General features: G+C 38.1%; 1 protein-coding gene across 1 annotated transcript in view; it reads right to left on the bottom strand.

Moving 5' to 3' along the window:
* Positions 1-16,214, bottom strand: part of selenof (selenoprotein F) — a 42,191-nt gene that overhangs the window by 15,589 nt on the left and 10,388 nt on the right. Inside the window, exon 2 of the mRNA XM_043698718.1 lies at positions 15,840-16,007. Coding sequence (XP_043554653.1) covers positions 15,840-16,007 — 168 coding nt within the window. The remainder of the gene's footprint in view (positions 1-15,839; positions 16,008-16,214) is intronic.

Here is a 16,214-nt window from a genome sequence, read left to right on the forward strand (position 1 = left end):
ATATTTTTCTGTTGATTGTTCAAATTGTGGGAATCAGGATTGTTTACACTTTGGCCTGTGGGCTTTAACCAGCCCATAAGTTTTAAACTTTATTTGCTAGTTTGTCACATTTGAGTTTTGTGTCAGAGAGCTTCTGAAAGGCTATTTATAGCTATTGCCTTACTGGTGTATCTTCAAATCAGATGGCAGAACAAAGTAACAATAGCTTGAGAAATAAATAAATTTCCATGACCATTGATATTGATGTTTAGATACTCAAAAGATATAGTTACGTTTCAGTTTAGTAAGCCAGACAGATTCGTAATCATGGTCTGCAAATCTTATTTGATGGAATGCTAAAATTGCAGATGAGGGTCTTCTTCAAAAGTCTATATGGCATAACCTGTGACAAGGCAACATGAATATGAAAGACTTTTCATATCTGAAAAAGAAAACTATATCACACTGAAGCATTTCAATGCTGAAGATCATAGCACCAAGAGGCACGAGTTAAGGGATTTATTGTCTAGCATAAATTATACTGCAATATAGTTTACGACTTGACCAATGGGTGCTGACTAGTAATTTCTTGGCTGCAACTGAAAGCAATTACATAACACAGGTAATGTGCAACAGCATGCATTTTGCCAATTTATTTTTGCTTATGCTGATTTCTTCATATTCCAGTGACATTTCCTGCACTCGATGACTATGCTTTATTATGGATGTCTGTTGAAACTTTATTGCTGGAACAGCACAGCAGGTCAGGCAGCATCCAGGGAACAGGAGATTCGACGTTTCGGGCACAGGCCCTTCTTCAGAACATTATTATGGATGTCTCCCAAGCCACGAAGTAGGCAAACTTCCAACTGCACTAGTCAAAAGAAAATTGATCTAGAATGTTTTTCCTAACAGACTTAATACAAAAGCAGCACGGGAAAAAAAAAATTAGAAATACTATAAAATTACTGTCAATTCAATTTCAACAATAAAAAGATTGGTATTATCCATTATCTATGGTTATCTAAAAACTCATGTGCTGGCTACAAAACATGTAACAGTGTTGTTCAAGTCAACACTTTGCTCAGGTGAAAAAAAAAATCAATGTACTAATAATGAAACTCTGAAAATAAAGTACAACAACTTGCATTCACTGTATAGTTATGGGACAAAGTTTAACACCGAGCAATATAAAGAGAGATTGACAGCCTGAGACATTTTGATACAAAAAACTTTTCAGGCCTAGCAATTGACAGCATGACCAATGAAGAATTGCATGAGGGAGGTGAAAGGCAATGGAAGAAATTGAAAATCAGAGTGAAAGTTTAACAGGTTTTGTTCAACCAGGAGCCAATATACATCAGCGAGAACATGACTTTGTGAATTAATACACAGGCAGAATTTTGAATTACCCCAAGCGTATGGAAAGTAGAAGGTAGGAAGCTGGTCAGGAGCATGCTGGAATAATCAAATTTGGAGGTAACAAAATGGAAAGTTGGAAATTATTGGGGTTGGAAATAAGCAGACTTGTGATAGTGTGGATATCGGTCAGGAGGTTTCTCTAGGGGACAATAATGATTTCAATTCAGCAATGCATGAAGTTAACTCCTAGTCAGGAGAAATGCTGGCTACTTAAACTACAAAAGCGCAGCAGGTCAGGCAGCATCCAGGGAACAGGAGAGTCGATGTTTCGAGCATAAGCCCTTCTTCAGGATTCCTGAAGAAGGGCTTATGCCCGAAACGTCGATTCTCCTGTTCCCTGGATGCTGCCTGACCTGCTGTGCTTTTCCAGCAACACATTTTCAGCTCTGATCTCCAGCATCTGCAGACCTCACTTTCTACTTAAACTACAAAAACATTGACAAAGATTGTAAGGTATTCTGCTATATTAATTGCGATATTAAAATAGATATTTTGCTGTATTTACACATTAGCATATGCTGGAAATGACAATTAAATCAGTGCTTGATGGCCTTTCACAGTCACAGAAAATGTATAGTAGCATTTTAAAAAGATGTTAGAAATCCAGGGTGCAATTTGTCACTTCCCAAAATTCTATACCAGCTTTGAGCAAGTGCTCAACTTACTTCCCAACACACAAGTATGAATTGTTACTCAAAGCTCCCAATTAAAGTCTAAATGTGTTAAAACAGAAACGTTGATCTCATGCTGCGATGACACAGCTCAATGGTCTTCTTATATTTGGAATACAAATAACTAATTTATTCAGATGCATTTCTTACTGCGTACAAGAGTGCATTTGTAAAGCTCACTGGCTATTGAGAGTATTCAGGAACAATGTATCAGTTGTGAATCACTTTTAAATGCACTTTGGGGAATAATCATAATACAACAGTGGCAGTACAAGGCAGCCAGCTGTTCAAATTTAAACCCCAATAAATGAATTACGTTTTGGAAAACTCTGAATCTACAATGAACTTCTGAAGACATTGATGCACTTTTCTCCAAAATTGCAGCAATACACATTGATATCCATACAAGACTGTTGCAGCTTACAACAAATAAATTCAATTACTACAGAATCAAATAACTGGAAGATGCAAATGCTGAGGCTTTGAGCACCATTGACTATTACTGTGCAATTAAAACAGATTGTTGAAGGGGACTAGTGGATACTAAGGGAAGCTAAACACTGCATATGTAAAGTCAAAATCTCTGTCCTACTCTTCAGCCTTGACCTAGCCAATTCCAAATGGTGGGGCAACTTGTTGGCAATAAATCTTGTGAAGGTTGCCCACTGCCCATTCATTTAGCTACCATTTTTGATTCCAATGTGTCAGGTTTCAACTCATTGAATTTAGCCCTCCAAGGTATTTTCACACTTTATTTTATTTTGTCCTTTATTAAATATTCTCATTCACAAGAGCTGGGTGTTACTGATGAGGCCATCTTTTAAAGGTTACCCTTAATTGGCCTTGAAGATTATACTCAGCTATTCTATTTGAACTACTTAGTCAGAGTTATATAGTACCTTCTGTCCAACCCGTCCATACCGACCCATAATCCCAAACTAAATTAGTCCCACTTACCTGTGCATGGCCAATATCCCTCCAAACCTTTCCTATTCATGCACAGATCTAAACGTCTTGTAAAATGTTGCAACTGTACATGCATCCAGCACTTCCTCTGGCAGTTCATTCCTCACATGAACCACTTAAAAAAAATTGCCACTCATGTCCTTTTTAAATCTCTCATTTTATGTTAAAAATATGCCCCCTAGTCTTGAAATCCCCCATGTTAAGAAAAAGACATCTATCATTCAGCTTATCTATGCCCCTCATTATTTTATAAGCCTCGATAAGGTCACCTCTGAACTACCTACGTTCCTGTGAAAAAAAGTCAAAATATTAAATGATACTATGATCACCATTTTGCATAGTTTTCCATTTTATTTCCTGGAACCCAATTCAGTCCTCGTTGGGCTAGAAACACTGATTACGAAAATTCTCCGTGCAGGTTGTCCTGCTACAATGTGCGTTTCGTTAATGTGAATTCGCTATGATTGACAAAACGGATATTGTTTCCATAGCGTGAATTTTTAAAGTATATATTAGCTATAACGCAATTTCAGCCCCATTAGTTTAAACAGTGCTGCTATTGCACGATTTTCTTACAACATGGAGTTGCACAAGAACAGAACTACTGCATTATAGCAGAAGTGAGTGTATACATATCAGGAATTTCTCCTTTGCACTTCAGTGTTTATTCCTCAAGTGTATTATGATAAAACAATTACACTTAGCATACCCAATCAGCAGTTTACGCAGCCTTCTGCAATTTGCCCCACAATTTATTTCTCCATCTCGTTCTGACTATTTGGTGCACTACAGCTTGCATCCCCTGGAATACTACCTCTGGTTTTCTGATTTTAGTCCCCTTAATGCAGTCCATTCCAGTTTCTTTGAAAAATATTCAATGTTTTCCTTCTCCATACTTTTTGTTTTCCTGGCTGCAAGGTATTCAATGTTTCCAACCTTCCGCATCAGAGAGGTCACTGCCACTATCAAAATCCCATATAGTCTCAGCTCACCAATTTTATTTAATTAGATTCTGTATAGATGTACATGCACTCCAAATCTTCAGCTTCTGATCATTCCACCTCTAAACTATTCTATACAACATTGCTTTTTGTCTCTTTGTACTGTGCGCCTTGTTTTACTTATTTCATACTCCATCCTGATACTCAACAAATGAGATAAAAACAATTATTTCCCACTTTGGTCTCAGCTCTTTTGAGGTGCAGCCCAGGCATATTGAATATGTCCCTTATGATCTGGAATTGTTCATGGCAATTGGAATATGGCTTCTCTCCTGTACCACTCCCCCAGCTTTTTGTTAAATCAGTTTAAAATGATGACCCCAGTACTCAATCATCAGCTGTTTTTTTAAAGTTTCTTCCCCAGCTCCTGAAATATACAGACCACTCAGCAAATCTAACCTACACTGGTATTTAAACTCCACTCAATATATTTATAGCACCCCCTGCTATTCTCTGGGCAGCTCCTCCCCAGCCACCAAGTCGCTGCACCAGATACCACTGCGTGTAAATAGAAACTATATTCCAAGCTCCATCAGGAACAGGTATCCTTTCATATATAAATTTAAACTTGCTGACTGTCTAGTTGTAACAAGCATCAATAATAACATTCATATTTAGCCAGCTTCCCTCATTTATTGCTTATTACCACTGACTTGCCACTTTAAAGCAATAAAAAGCACATTAATTTTCAGCATTATAAAAGCACACTATTTATTCACTGCTTCCCACTCAAAAATTAGAGCTGCTATTCTGTCCATAATATTACTGCATGATTTTTGTCATTTTTATTGAAAACTGGAACATAAAATGGCAGTAAGTATAACTAGGTGCAGAGAAGAGCATAAAGATTTAAACATGAATTCTTGTAATAGATATGTTATGTAAACAAGGGCAACTAAGGATGGGCAATAAATACAGGCCTAATCAGAGATGCCCTTACTCTGCAAAGTGAATAAAAATATTCAGAGTACACACTGCCCATGAGAAGTACTTTTATATACTGAACAGTTAAAGAAAAAATAAAAGAACCGGTATTGGTCAAATAGCCAATATTATCACGAGAGTGCATCAGCCATTATTACAAACACACTACTTCATTGTGCACACCCCATGCAAGTGAAGAGTTCACATTTCCACAAAGTGATATGAACATCAGCTGTTTAGTTAGTGCTCTCTCATTTCAACAAACTCTGTTGTTGGACTACAAACTGGGAGGCTGTTGTTGAGCTAAGAAAGGGATGAAGCTAGTAAAGTGCTGTGGAATCTAGTAGTATGATTTTAATCCAGAAAGTACAAAGTACAATTGTCTTAATAGTCAAGGTAATTTCCTTAGATAGCAATTGTTCTAAAACATACAATGATAAATGTGATGGGTATGCACAAAATGCAGTAGATATCTTCAGTAACTGCAAGTATCTGGGCAATTTCTTTTGTAATTTCATGGATAGTTAGGCTTACTCCCAGCTTATCCCTCTTTGTTACACTGATTGGAAAATGCAACTTTTGGCAGACTTCGATTCCAAAAATTTGTTCCAGCAAATATTGTGTATCCAGATTTGATGGGGCATAATATCTGAGAAAAGTTCACTGATGAGAATTTAAACATTGACTTTCAATGTTTTGCTTAGAATCCTATACACAACTATACTCAAAAGCCAGATTTCAAATAAAAAGTGCATGTCTGTATTTTCTTGAATTATTTAAATTGATTAATTCCACAAAGCCAAGATATGCTTTATATTTATTACTGTTGACTAGCGAGTTTAAAAATAGCTGAATGCTGAATCATCTTTAATTCATTTGTGGCAAGCAGTTTGAGATGCAAGGAGTGGTAACTTGAAACATAAATCCATGTACATCTCTTCCATGTAATAGTATAACATTCTACAACATGGCTGAATAAAGGAGCCATTTTTTCACTAAATTTCAACCAACTTAAAATTCAAGACAAAATAAATTGTTTGAAGTAGCAGAGAACCAGAGTGCAGAAAGTATTTGGATCTTGAAAAGATCACGTTCAGAAAACAATGTACTGTCACCAGGTTTACAGAGGACAAAATTACATAGCGAGTCTAGAGAGGGAATACAGACAGGTTAAATGAGTAGGCTAAAAAAAATCGGCAGATGGAGAAAGACTACACTGAGGTTCCTTGTGTATGAATTGCAAAAAAAGCCACCATGCGAGCTCAGGAGATAATACAGGTGGCAAATTGAATGTTGGCCTTTACTCCTAAGGGTATGGAGTATAAAAGTAGGGAGGTCTTCCTAAAATTATACAAAGAGGTCAGAACCAAACTGGGAATACTGCAAACAGTTTTAGTTCCCTTATTGAACTAAAGATATACTGGCATGAGGCGCAGTGCAGAGAAGGTTCACTGTCAATTATGAGTCTGGAGGGATTTCATTATAAGTAGTTTAGTTTTTTTTTCCATTCATTTCTGATGTAGGCACTGGCTGGCCAGCATTTGTTGCCCACAGTTGTAGATTGGCCTACAATGATTGGAGGTTAGATGAACCAGAGGAGACTGGATTTGATTTATTATCACCATCTGTCTAGAGATAGAGAGAAGGATCGTTTTACATGCTACATAGATAAATTATACCTTAGATAAGCACATCATGGTAATAGAACAGAACGCAAATTATAGTGTTACAGCTGCAGAGAAAGATCAACTTTAATACAGGAGAGTATTAAAGTTTAAAAGTTTAATAACAATGGGGAACCGCTTTTTAAATTTCTGTATCTTCTGCCTGACAGAAGAGGGTGGAACAGAGTATAACTGGTGTGGGAGCATTCTTGGATTATGTTGGCTGCTTTCCCAAGGCAGTGTGAAGAATAAACCTTGATTTATCAAGATTTTTAAAAAGGCTTGACAGGGTAGATACAGAGAGATTCTTTCTCCTCACCAGAGTCGAGGACGAGTTGGTACAATCAAAATAAGTGGTCACCCATTTCAGACAAGTGAGGAGGTAGTAAGTCTGTGGAATGCTTCACCAGAGAGTGAGGAAGACTGGGGTATGAATTTTCAAGGCTGAGATAGACAGATTTTTAAATCAGTGAGGGAATCATGGATTAAGAAGAAAAAGGCATGACAGAGAAACTGATTATTCTCAGATCAGCCACAAACTCATCATATGGCAAAGCAGATTCTATGGACCAAATGGCTTACTTATGCTCAAACGCCTTATATCCAGTTTTCATTAAGATCTTAAACATCTTACTGCATTGGGGGAAACTTTACTTAGGTGACCAGGCAACGTATCCAGCAATAATCTTAACAATGCATTCAAACAACTTCGTTAAAAGACTTGCAGTTTGCTGTTTTGTTCCTCCCCCTTTTCCAGAATAATGTTGATACAATAGCTATTTTCCAATCCACGGGATCCTCTCAGAATCCAAGAACTTTTGGAAGTTTATAACCAATGCCTCTATTATCTCCACAGTCACTTCTTTTAAAGATGCTAGGGTGGATCACATTTATGAGCACAGTTGGAGGGCAAATGGGAGATGCTGCAAGTTAGGTGATGACAGCAAGGTTTTAATGACAAGTTTACAAACTGTAGAAACAGTCAGCTAGGAGCACAAGAATCAACTTAAAAGTCATATGAGAGGTTTCAACAACAGAGGAGCAAAAAGAGGGGAAACTCTGCACAGCCTGCATCATTGTAACTTGGAGTTCACAACTGCCACTCTACTGTTGCTGGGTCAAAATACTGAAACTCACTTCCGAACAGCATTGAGAGTGTAGATATGGTCACCCTTCACATGGTTATGATTACTAGCCCAGTGACATTATCACCAAGTACATAACATCAATAACTTCTATATTTAATTGATCTAGCATTTCTATCAAGCTGGCAGAGCAAAACAATAATAACAGGTAAATGGGAATCATACATTCTTATTAATTCGCCAGAAATACTGCTCATCTGCCTGTGGGACGGCTTACAAAATTGACTTGAGTGAAGGAGGAAAAATTCCTGGCTTCGTTGACAAACTGTTTATCGTGCATACAAGTACAATGGACCATTGGGCATCAGAATATCGGATCTGTTGCGAAGTTGATACAATTCTAAGGTAATAGTAAATATGACCAAAAAGACTTTTCGGCACATAAAAGAACTGTAGTCACTAGGTGACAATCGAACATGGAATAAGCATTACATTGAGATTTCAGTAGATTAATGACAGGTACAAGGAGCTCCTCAGAAACACTACAATGAGCAGTAAATGCAATTAGAGGTAAAAATTAATTCAGAACACCCTCAAAAGCATAGGTACAGAATTTAACCCAATCATTTCTGGTTCCACTGGGTAATGTTTCCAGCAGTAGCTGCTCCACACAGTATTATTATTTTTCTCTCTCCCCGCTCATTTGTGGGATGTGGGTAAGCTGCCTAATTACACAGAAAATGGAGAACAGATAGGGAGATGAATATTTCATGCTATGAAGTGTTGCCCTCTGGAGATGCAAAGTTGGAGTTAGGTCGAATGAAACCTGAAAACAAAAATTGCGTTATACACCCGAGAGGTAACACCTCAAATTACAGAATTCGCATCCTGTTGTCAACACGAGATTATCCCATTCTATTTTTTGACCTCCTACCGACACACCATCCACAAAGTTTTTACATTCTTCTGATTCTAGTCTCTTTTGCACATCCCAGAGTTTATTAAATCATTCCATGATTGGCATGCTTTCAGGTATCCAGACCTTAACCTTGAGAATTCTCCCCAACTTCTCCAGTCTCTTTAAGACAAGCTTCAATGTCTACATGGAGCAGGATTTTAGTTACTTGTCCTAATCTCTCTCATGGTTCAGAGTCACGCGAAGTACTTTGGAGTGCTTATCCAAATTGGAAAAAAAAAGATACATGAATGCAAAAAGGTTGCTACTGTCAAAATGAATGATTGATGTTACTAAAACTGAATATTCAATTAATGGATGTAAAGACTGGGGACATCATAACTACCCTTCTTTCTCATGAATGCAATGGGATCTTTTCTGTCCAAGAGGACAGACGACACCTCACCCTAATTTCATCAAAAGACGTCACACCTCTTATTGGCATAAAATCTCTACAATAATGTGTGGGAATGCTAACCCATGTGAGATGCTCAAATCTCTGGAGAAAGGCAAGGATGCAATTAATGAGCCAAGGCTAACTGCTTGGAAAATGGAATATTCTCAATATCCCATCCAATTACATCATTTAAGAGAGTGACCCGCAGCAACATTTTCTCCTGGAAAGTGAAACGACAGTATAAGATTCAAGAAACACTCAGGTCAGCATTGAATTGAGGAACACAAAACCAGGAGTAGGCCATTTGGCCCCCTCATTCAATAAGATCATGGCTATCTGTTGCCAAGGCAACATCTGTTGCATGCTTTGGGCTCATCTCGATACCCTTAGTAAACAAAAATTTCTCTCTCAGATTTCCATTAAACAATTGAATTAGCATTGACTGCCAATTGAGGATGAGTTTCAAAGCTCCACTACTCTTTCCCCATGAAAGCGTTTTCTAACAATGCTTGTGAATGGCCTGGCCTTACTTCTTAGTGGAAATAGTTTCTTTATCTATTCTGTCTTTCCCTGTTAATAACCTGAAGACCTCAATTAGATCACTTCTGAACTTTCCATATTCTAGAGAATAAAGACCCAATTTGTCTAATCTCTCCTTGGAACTGAACCCCTGAAATCCAAGTATCATCCTTGTAAAATTGTAAACATACATTGAATTCCCTCCTGGGCCAAAACATCCTTCCCTAAGGATCCTCACAAGTAGCCTGACAAACAAACAGTCATTCCCATTTATTTAAATACTGCTAAAAATAATCAACATTTACAAGACTAATTTCATTTTATAGTTGTCAATATCTAGATTATTTTTAAAAGTACTAAAAGAAAATTTGGTGATAATGTGTCTGAATGTTCCCAATCCCAAACTCCTTAAACAGTGCAAGAGTACAGCAGGTACAGTAAGTTACTCAGCATTGTACAAAATTAAAATCAGATTATTGATGAGAATGAGACAGGAAAGATTCGAAGTTGCACTCAGAGAGAGTGTCAGGTATACAGCATGGAAACAGATAATTTGGTCCAACTCATCCATGCCAAATCAGGTATTTTATGTAAATCTAGTCACATTTGCGAGCATTTGGTCCATATCCCTGTAAACCCTTCCTCTTAATATACCCATCCGAATGCCTTTTAAATGTTGTAATTGTACCAGCCTCCACCACTTCCTCTGGAAGCACATTCCATACATGGATCCACTCTCTGTGTGAAAACGTTGCCCCAAGGTCCCTTTTAGATCTTTCCCCTCTCACTTTAAACCTATGCCCTCTATTCCCCCCCCCCCCCCTTATTTCAAGGGGGTTGGAGTTGAAGGGTAGAGAAGCCTTATGGCATCTATACTAGGTGCTGCCGAGACCATATCTGGAATGCAATGAACAGTTTTAGTCCTCTTGACAATTGGTATCATTGTATTTGTGGCAATTCAGAGAAGACTCACAAGGGTTATCCCTAGTATGTGAGGAATAGTCTTTGCTCGTAAGGCAAAACAGGTTGGGATTCTACTCACTGGAATTTAGATTGAGAGATGATCTCATTTAAATATACAGAATTCTTAAGGGGCTTGATATTTTCATTTCAAGTAAGTTTAAGTGGCAATACAAACTGCCATTGTACAGAATCTCCCTTATGGTAGAAACTTGTTAAAAGAAGAAATGAAACAAGCGACAATAATTGGTTTGATATGCATCTTTACAAAGATCTCAACCGTGCAATTCCACAACACACCAGTCGTCAGTTTACTATCCTTCCTTTCTTCATATAAAACATTTTATTTATTGACTTTTTAAGAAAGGAAATTTCTATTACTGTTATTACATAAATGTTTAAAATGAGAGCCAAAGCAAATATTACCCAGAGCAATGATTATCATTAAGAGATGATAATGCTACACAGTAGGAGTGCAATATTGTCAGAGGTTCCAATTAAGTCTCATTGCAAGAGGTCAACTCTGGACAGAAGAAAGTAACCTCTCAGTGGCAGAACAGAAAAAGGAGAAACCGAACTTGTGCTTCTGTTAAAAGTATTCATACAAAGCTATGTGGAAACTCAAGACAGCCAAATATGCAAAGCCTTGCATTTGATCTTTTGATTGGCCTCCATGCTGGAGGAGGTCTTTTGGAAGTAAATATGAAAAATTATACCCAGGTTTGTGTTTCAAATCAGATTTCAAGAGGCCTACACACAGCAAATGAGGATAATTGGATACATGAGTAGCAACGGTTTAGAGGGACAAACGTCAAGTGCAGGCGAATGGGACTAGATTAATTTAGGATATCTGGTCTGGATTAGTGATGCTGGAAGAGCACAGCAGTTCAGGCAGCATCGACACAGATGAGTTGGACTAAAGGGAATGTGTTTCCATGGTGTACTTCTATGACTCTACATATACAACTAAATCCATAAATAACATTAATGAGCAAGAGGGTGTGAAAGCATTGGTGTACCACACACACACACACACACACACACACACACACACAAATGTTTTGAGGAATGAGAACAGTAGATTTACAGTCAACAAGGTGGTGGATGAATGAATGAAGAAGGTGGCAGAAAGGATGATTTTCTGGCAGATGGACAAAAGAGTGAGACCGATAAGGTTTGTTCCTCTCGTTTCCTCTTCAATTATGCAAACTTTGCAGCCTCAACAAAAGCAGAAGTGATCTTTTCTGATAATTTTTGTCCTCCTTTCCATCAAGAGCATGGAATAATATAATATTAACACAGTTAAATGCCCATGATGCTTCAAAGGAATCTGATTGAACAAACAAACAAGTGCCTGAGGCAAAGATAAAAAAAGGAGGAAAGCAAGGAAACGTTAGGAATCTGGACAAGAGAATGGGAAAAGTCAGTCGGAGGTATGAAAACCCATGAATAATCTCAGGTGATCAAAGAAACAAGTTTTAAGATGCACTTGGAGAAGAGGTGGAAAAGGAAGGAGTTGGGAAACAAATTCCTCAAGTTAGAATCGTGGCAGCTGAAGGCACAAATATCATTGGTAGGGCAAAGAAAATGGGAGATGCACATAGGATCAGGTTCAAAAAAGGATTGAAGAGAATTAAAAAAGCAGCAATGGTTGATCAGGAACCAACACAGGTCAGTGAACAAAGGTGAATGGTCTCGATGCCAGTAAGAATACAAGCAGCAAATGTTTGTATGAGCTGAAATTTAGCATGGATGAAGATAGGAGACAGCCTTGAAAGGGAATTAGAATTAGAAAGCAACAAAAGCACACAAGTGATCTTCAGTAGTAGATGGGTGGAGATGAAAATTGTTAGCCTTGTGATTGAAAAATAAAAATCAATGGGCTAGAAAATCATTGGTGTAAAGTTTTAATATTTTTGTCCAGCCAGAGGCACTGGTCAGCAGAGGTGAATGGAATCAATGGCTCAGGAATGGAGACTGTGTAGTCCCTATGATCTTGAAAAGTTGGAAAAATCAATCAAGTGAAATTTAAGTTCATTTAAAGTTGGATAATAGACAAGCTGTCTAACACCACAGAGAACTCTGAAGAATAGAGTGTAGCCAGTGAGTTTGTTAGGTGTTGCCAAGGTACATGTGGATATCATATCCAGTATCATTGCCATGGGTCAGTACACAGATGAAAACAAGAGGGGTAAAATGACCCTTGAGAGACTGTAGAACTAACTACAGTTTTGTAAAGACAAGGTTACTATTGAGATAAGAATGGAACCTGCAACAGCTGTTCCCTTCAGCTAGACAATGCAAAGGATGTTATAGTCATGAGTGAGATATTGGAAAAAGAACTGCAGGTCAGGCAACATCTGAGGAGCATTATCCCTTCATCAGAAATGACATGTTATAGCCATAAGGACATTACAGCAAGCCATTCCAAAGGCTGCAGCTAAATTAAGGGAATCACCCACAACAATAGCATGTGGGCCTGGGAGCTGTGGTTCAGTAGTCAAGTTTAATAGGGTTAGAAGCAAGAGAAGAGTCTCAAGACAAAATGAGCTTCAGGAAGACAGCAGGAAAGAGTAGGGAAACAGGAGAAAGGTAAAAGTTTCAATTTATGGCATGGTATAAACTTGGGATGGGTAGGTGTGAAAAAAAATAGCAGAGACAACTTACTCTCAGTCTTAATCCAAGTGATAAAGACAAAATCCTCAGACTTGTTTCTACAAATGATTACGAAGAGAGAAGGGTTCAAACCAGATTGTTGATAGTACATGAAAGTAACTAGCAGTTACCATTCCCTCCAGCATCCCAGATTTCATCCATAATTTAGATGCAACTATGATTAAAAACGTAGAACCTGCAACACCATCATTTAGACAAAACAAAAATCACCAGATTAAAATCAAACTCCTTAAAAATACTTGTTTCAATTCACAAATTCTGCAAAATTCTAATTCTTATAGAAGATAGAAAAGTACAGCGCAGAACAGGCCCTTTGGCCCACAATGTTGAGCCGAGGTTTAAACCTAATGTAAAATATAACAACTTAACCTATGCACCCCTCAACTCACTGCTATTCATGTGCATGTCCAGCATCCACCACCACAGTTGGTAATGCATTCCATGCATTCACAACTGTCTGCGTAAAGAACCTACCTCTGACGTGTCCTCTATATCTTTCTCCTAATATCTTAAAACTTTGACTCCTCGTACGAGTCAATCCTGCCCTGAGGAAAAGTCTCTGTCTATTGACCCTATCTATTCCACTCATTATTTTGTAGACCTCGATCAGGTCTCCTCTCTTCCTCCTTTTCTCTCTGGAGAGAAAATTCCGAGCTTATTCAACCTTTCTTCATAAGGCAAGCCCTCCAGTCCAGGCAGCTTCCTGGTAAACCTTCTTTGCACCCTCTCCAAAGCCTCTATCTTTCCTATTGTAGGGCGACCAGAACTGGACACAATATTCCAAGTGTGGTCTCACCAGGGACTTGTAGAGCAGTAGCAAAACCTCACGGCTTAAACTCAATCCCCCATTAATAAAAGCCAAACCACCATATGCTTTCTTAAGAACCCTATCCACTTGGGTGGCAACTTTAAGGGATCTATGTACTTGCACACCAAGATCCCTCTGTTCCTCCACACTGCCAAGAATCTTGCCTTTAATCCTATATTCAGCATTCGAGTTCGACCTTCCAAAATGCATCACAGGTTGAAGTCCACCTGCCATTTCTCAACCCACCTCTGCATCCTGTTTATGTCGTGCTGCAGTCTGCAGTAGCCCTTGATGCTATCAACAGCACCACCAAACTTTGTGTCATCTGCAAATTTACTAACCCAAACCTCAACCTCCTCATCCAAGTCAAAAACTTGAAAGAGCAGAGGCCCAAGAATACAGCCCTGCGGGACCCCACTCAACACTGACCTCCAAGCAGAATACTTTCCATCTACAACCACTCTCTGCCTTCTGTCAGCCAACCAATTCTGAATCCAGATAGCCAAATCTCTGTATCCCATACTTCCTGACTTTATGAATGAGCCTACCACGGGGAACCTTATCAAATGCCTTATGTAGGGTTCAAACCCAATTATGTCAAGGTAGTGGACTTGTCTCAGGTTTCATAGTAAAAGTTAATTCATCAGTGGCTTACATTAACCCTGATATCCAAGATATATACTTATTGTTTTTAAGTAGGGATCATCTGTGTAAATGAAGTATTTGACAATACTGTTGATTCATAAACCAGAAGCTTCTTTAAGTGAAGAGGATAACAGCGTAAAACTACAAAATGATGCATCAATACCAAACAGCATATCCTGCCGATGTATCCTTCAAATAGTTCTTGGTGTCACAGAATACATAGGATATTGAGGTGCCAGCTTTGGACTAGGGTGGACTAAGTTAAATTGCACAACACCGGGCTATAGTCTAAACAGGATTATTTGGAAGTACTAGCTTTCAGAGCGATGCTAGTACTTACAAATAAACTCATTGGACTATAACCTGGTGTTATGAGATTTTTAACATTGAATATATGGAGTAATATGTTTAGTAAACTTCCAAATCTAAACAAAGCATATTAATTCATTAGCGGTGAACTTTACCAACTATTACAATAGTAGTGTGCCTTTGAGTGATTTGTTCTGCTGTTTTATGGCACAGAGGTATTGCACAGTGATGTCAGTATGTCGACTTCAGAAGCAGTTGGCAAATGCCTCTGAACTTCTGGCATGTTTTTTCTTAAATTAGACAAAGGAAGATTGAGCAGGTGGAGTCAGACTCACACAGCTGATACATACAGCTCTATCTGCTGTAGCAAAAAGCTACTCTGCTGTTAGATTTTTTTTTGTGCTCCTTTCTCCTAGACTAGAAAGGAGATTGCACTTGAGAAAAGTTTGTTTTGCTGAATTTGCTTTTGCCAAGAGTATGTTTATGGGATGCTGCTATATTGGAATAGTTGAATAATATTATAGAGTATTTCAAGAGAGTTAAAGTTATGCCAAATCTTCTTTGTTTATGTTTTAGCTGTATTGTAAGAATAAAGTGAATTTTGTTTAAAGCCTAGTAATGGACCAAATGAATCATCTGGAACACAGCACCTTACACTTGCCTTTAAATAAGATAAAACGTTGGTATCCTTGATATATTATGAGCTGGTTTGTTTCATAACATTGCTCGTTTGCAAAAGACAATCATTTCCAAATTTAGTGTCGGCAAATATTTTAAGTAATTAAAACTTACTACATGCATCTGACAATTAAATAATCTGGATTAAATTTATTAGGCAATTTATAATAAAAGCAATACCTTTTTTGTTTCTAACTGGGCTTCCTCTTGGCAACATCGTCTGCAGTTTGGGTCCAACTGATTGAGACTGAATTGGCCAAGGAGGTCACATGAGCTGCAGAGCAAATTACTGGAGAAACCAAGCTCTCGGCAGGCTTCAGATGATAGCTCTGCACCACACATATATATCTGCAAACAGAAAACAGGATGTATAAATATCAAATCAATTGGAAATGGAAAGGTACATACTAGCAATGTAAAAACATGCTAAATTACAGACCAGAGTCAGAGTCAAAATGATAAAACTAAGGAACCATACAGAGGAGAAAGAGCAGTAAACTGAAGCAAACCACAACACAGAGGCTTGGGATGACAAAAGCCAAATAATTACAACAC

The sequence above is a fragment of the Chiloscyllium plagiosum genome, chromosome 11 (genome assembly GCF_004010195.1).
Source record: "Chiloscyllium plagiosum isolate BGI_BamShark_2017 chromosome 11, ASM401019v2, whole genome shotgun sequence".
Lineage (NCBI taxonomy): Eukaryota > Metazoa > Chordata > Chondrichthyes > Orectolobiformes > Hemiscylliidae > Chiloscyllium > Chiloscyllium plagiosum.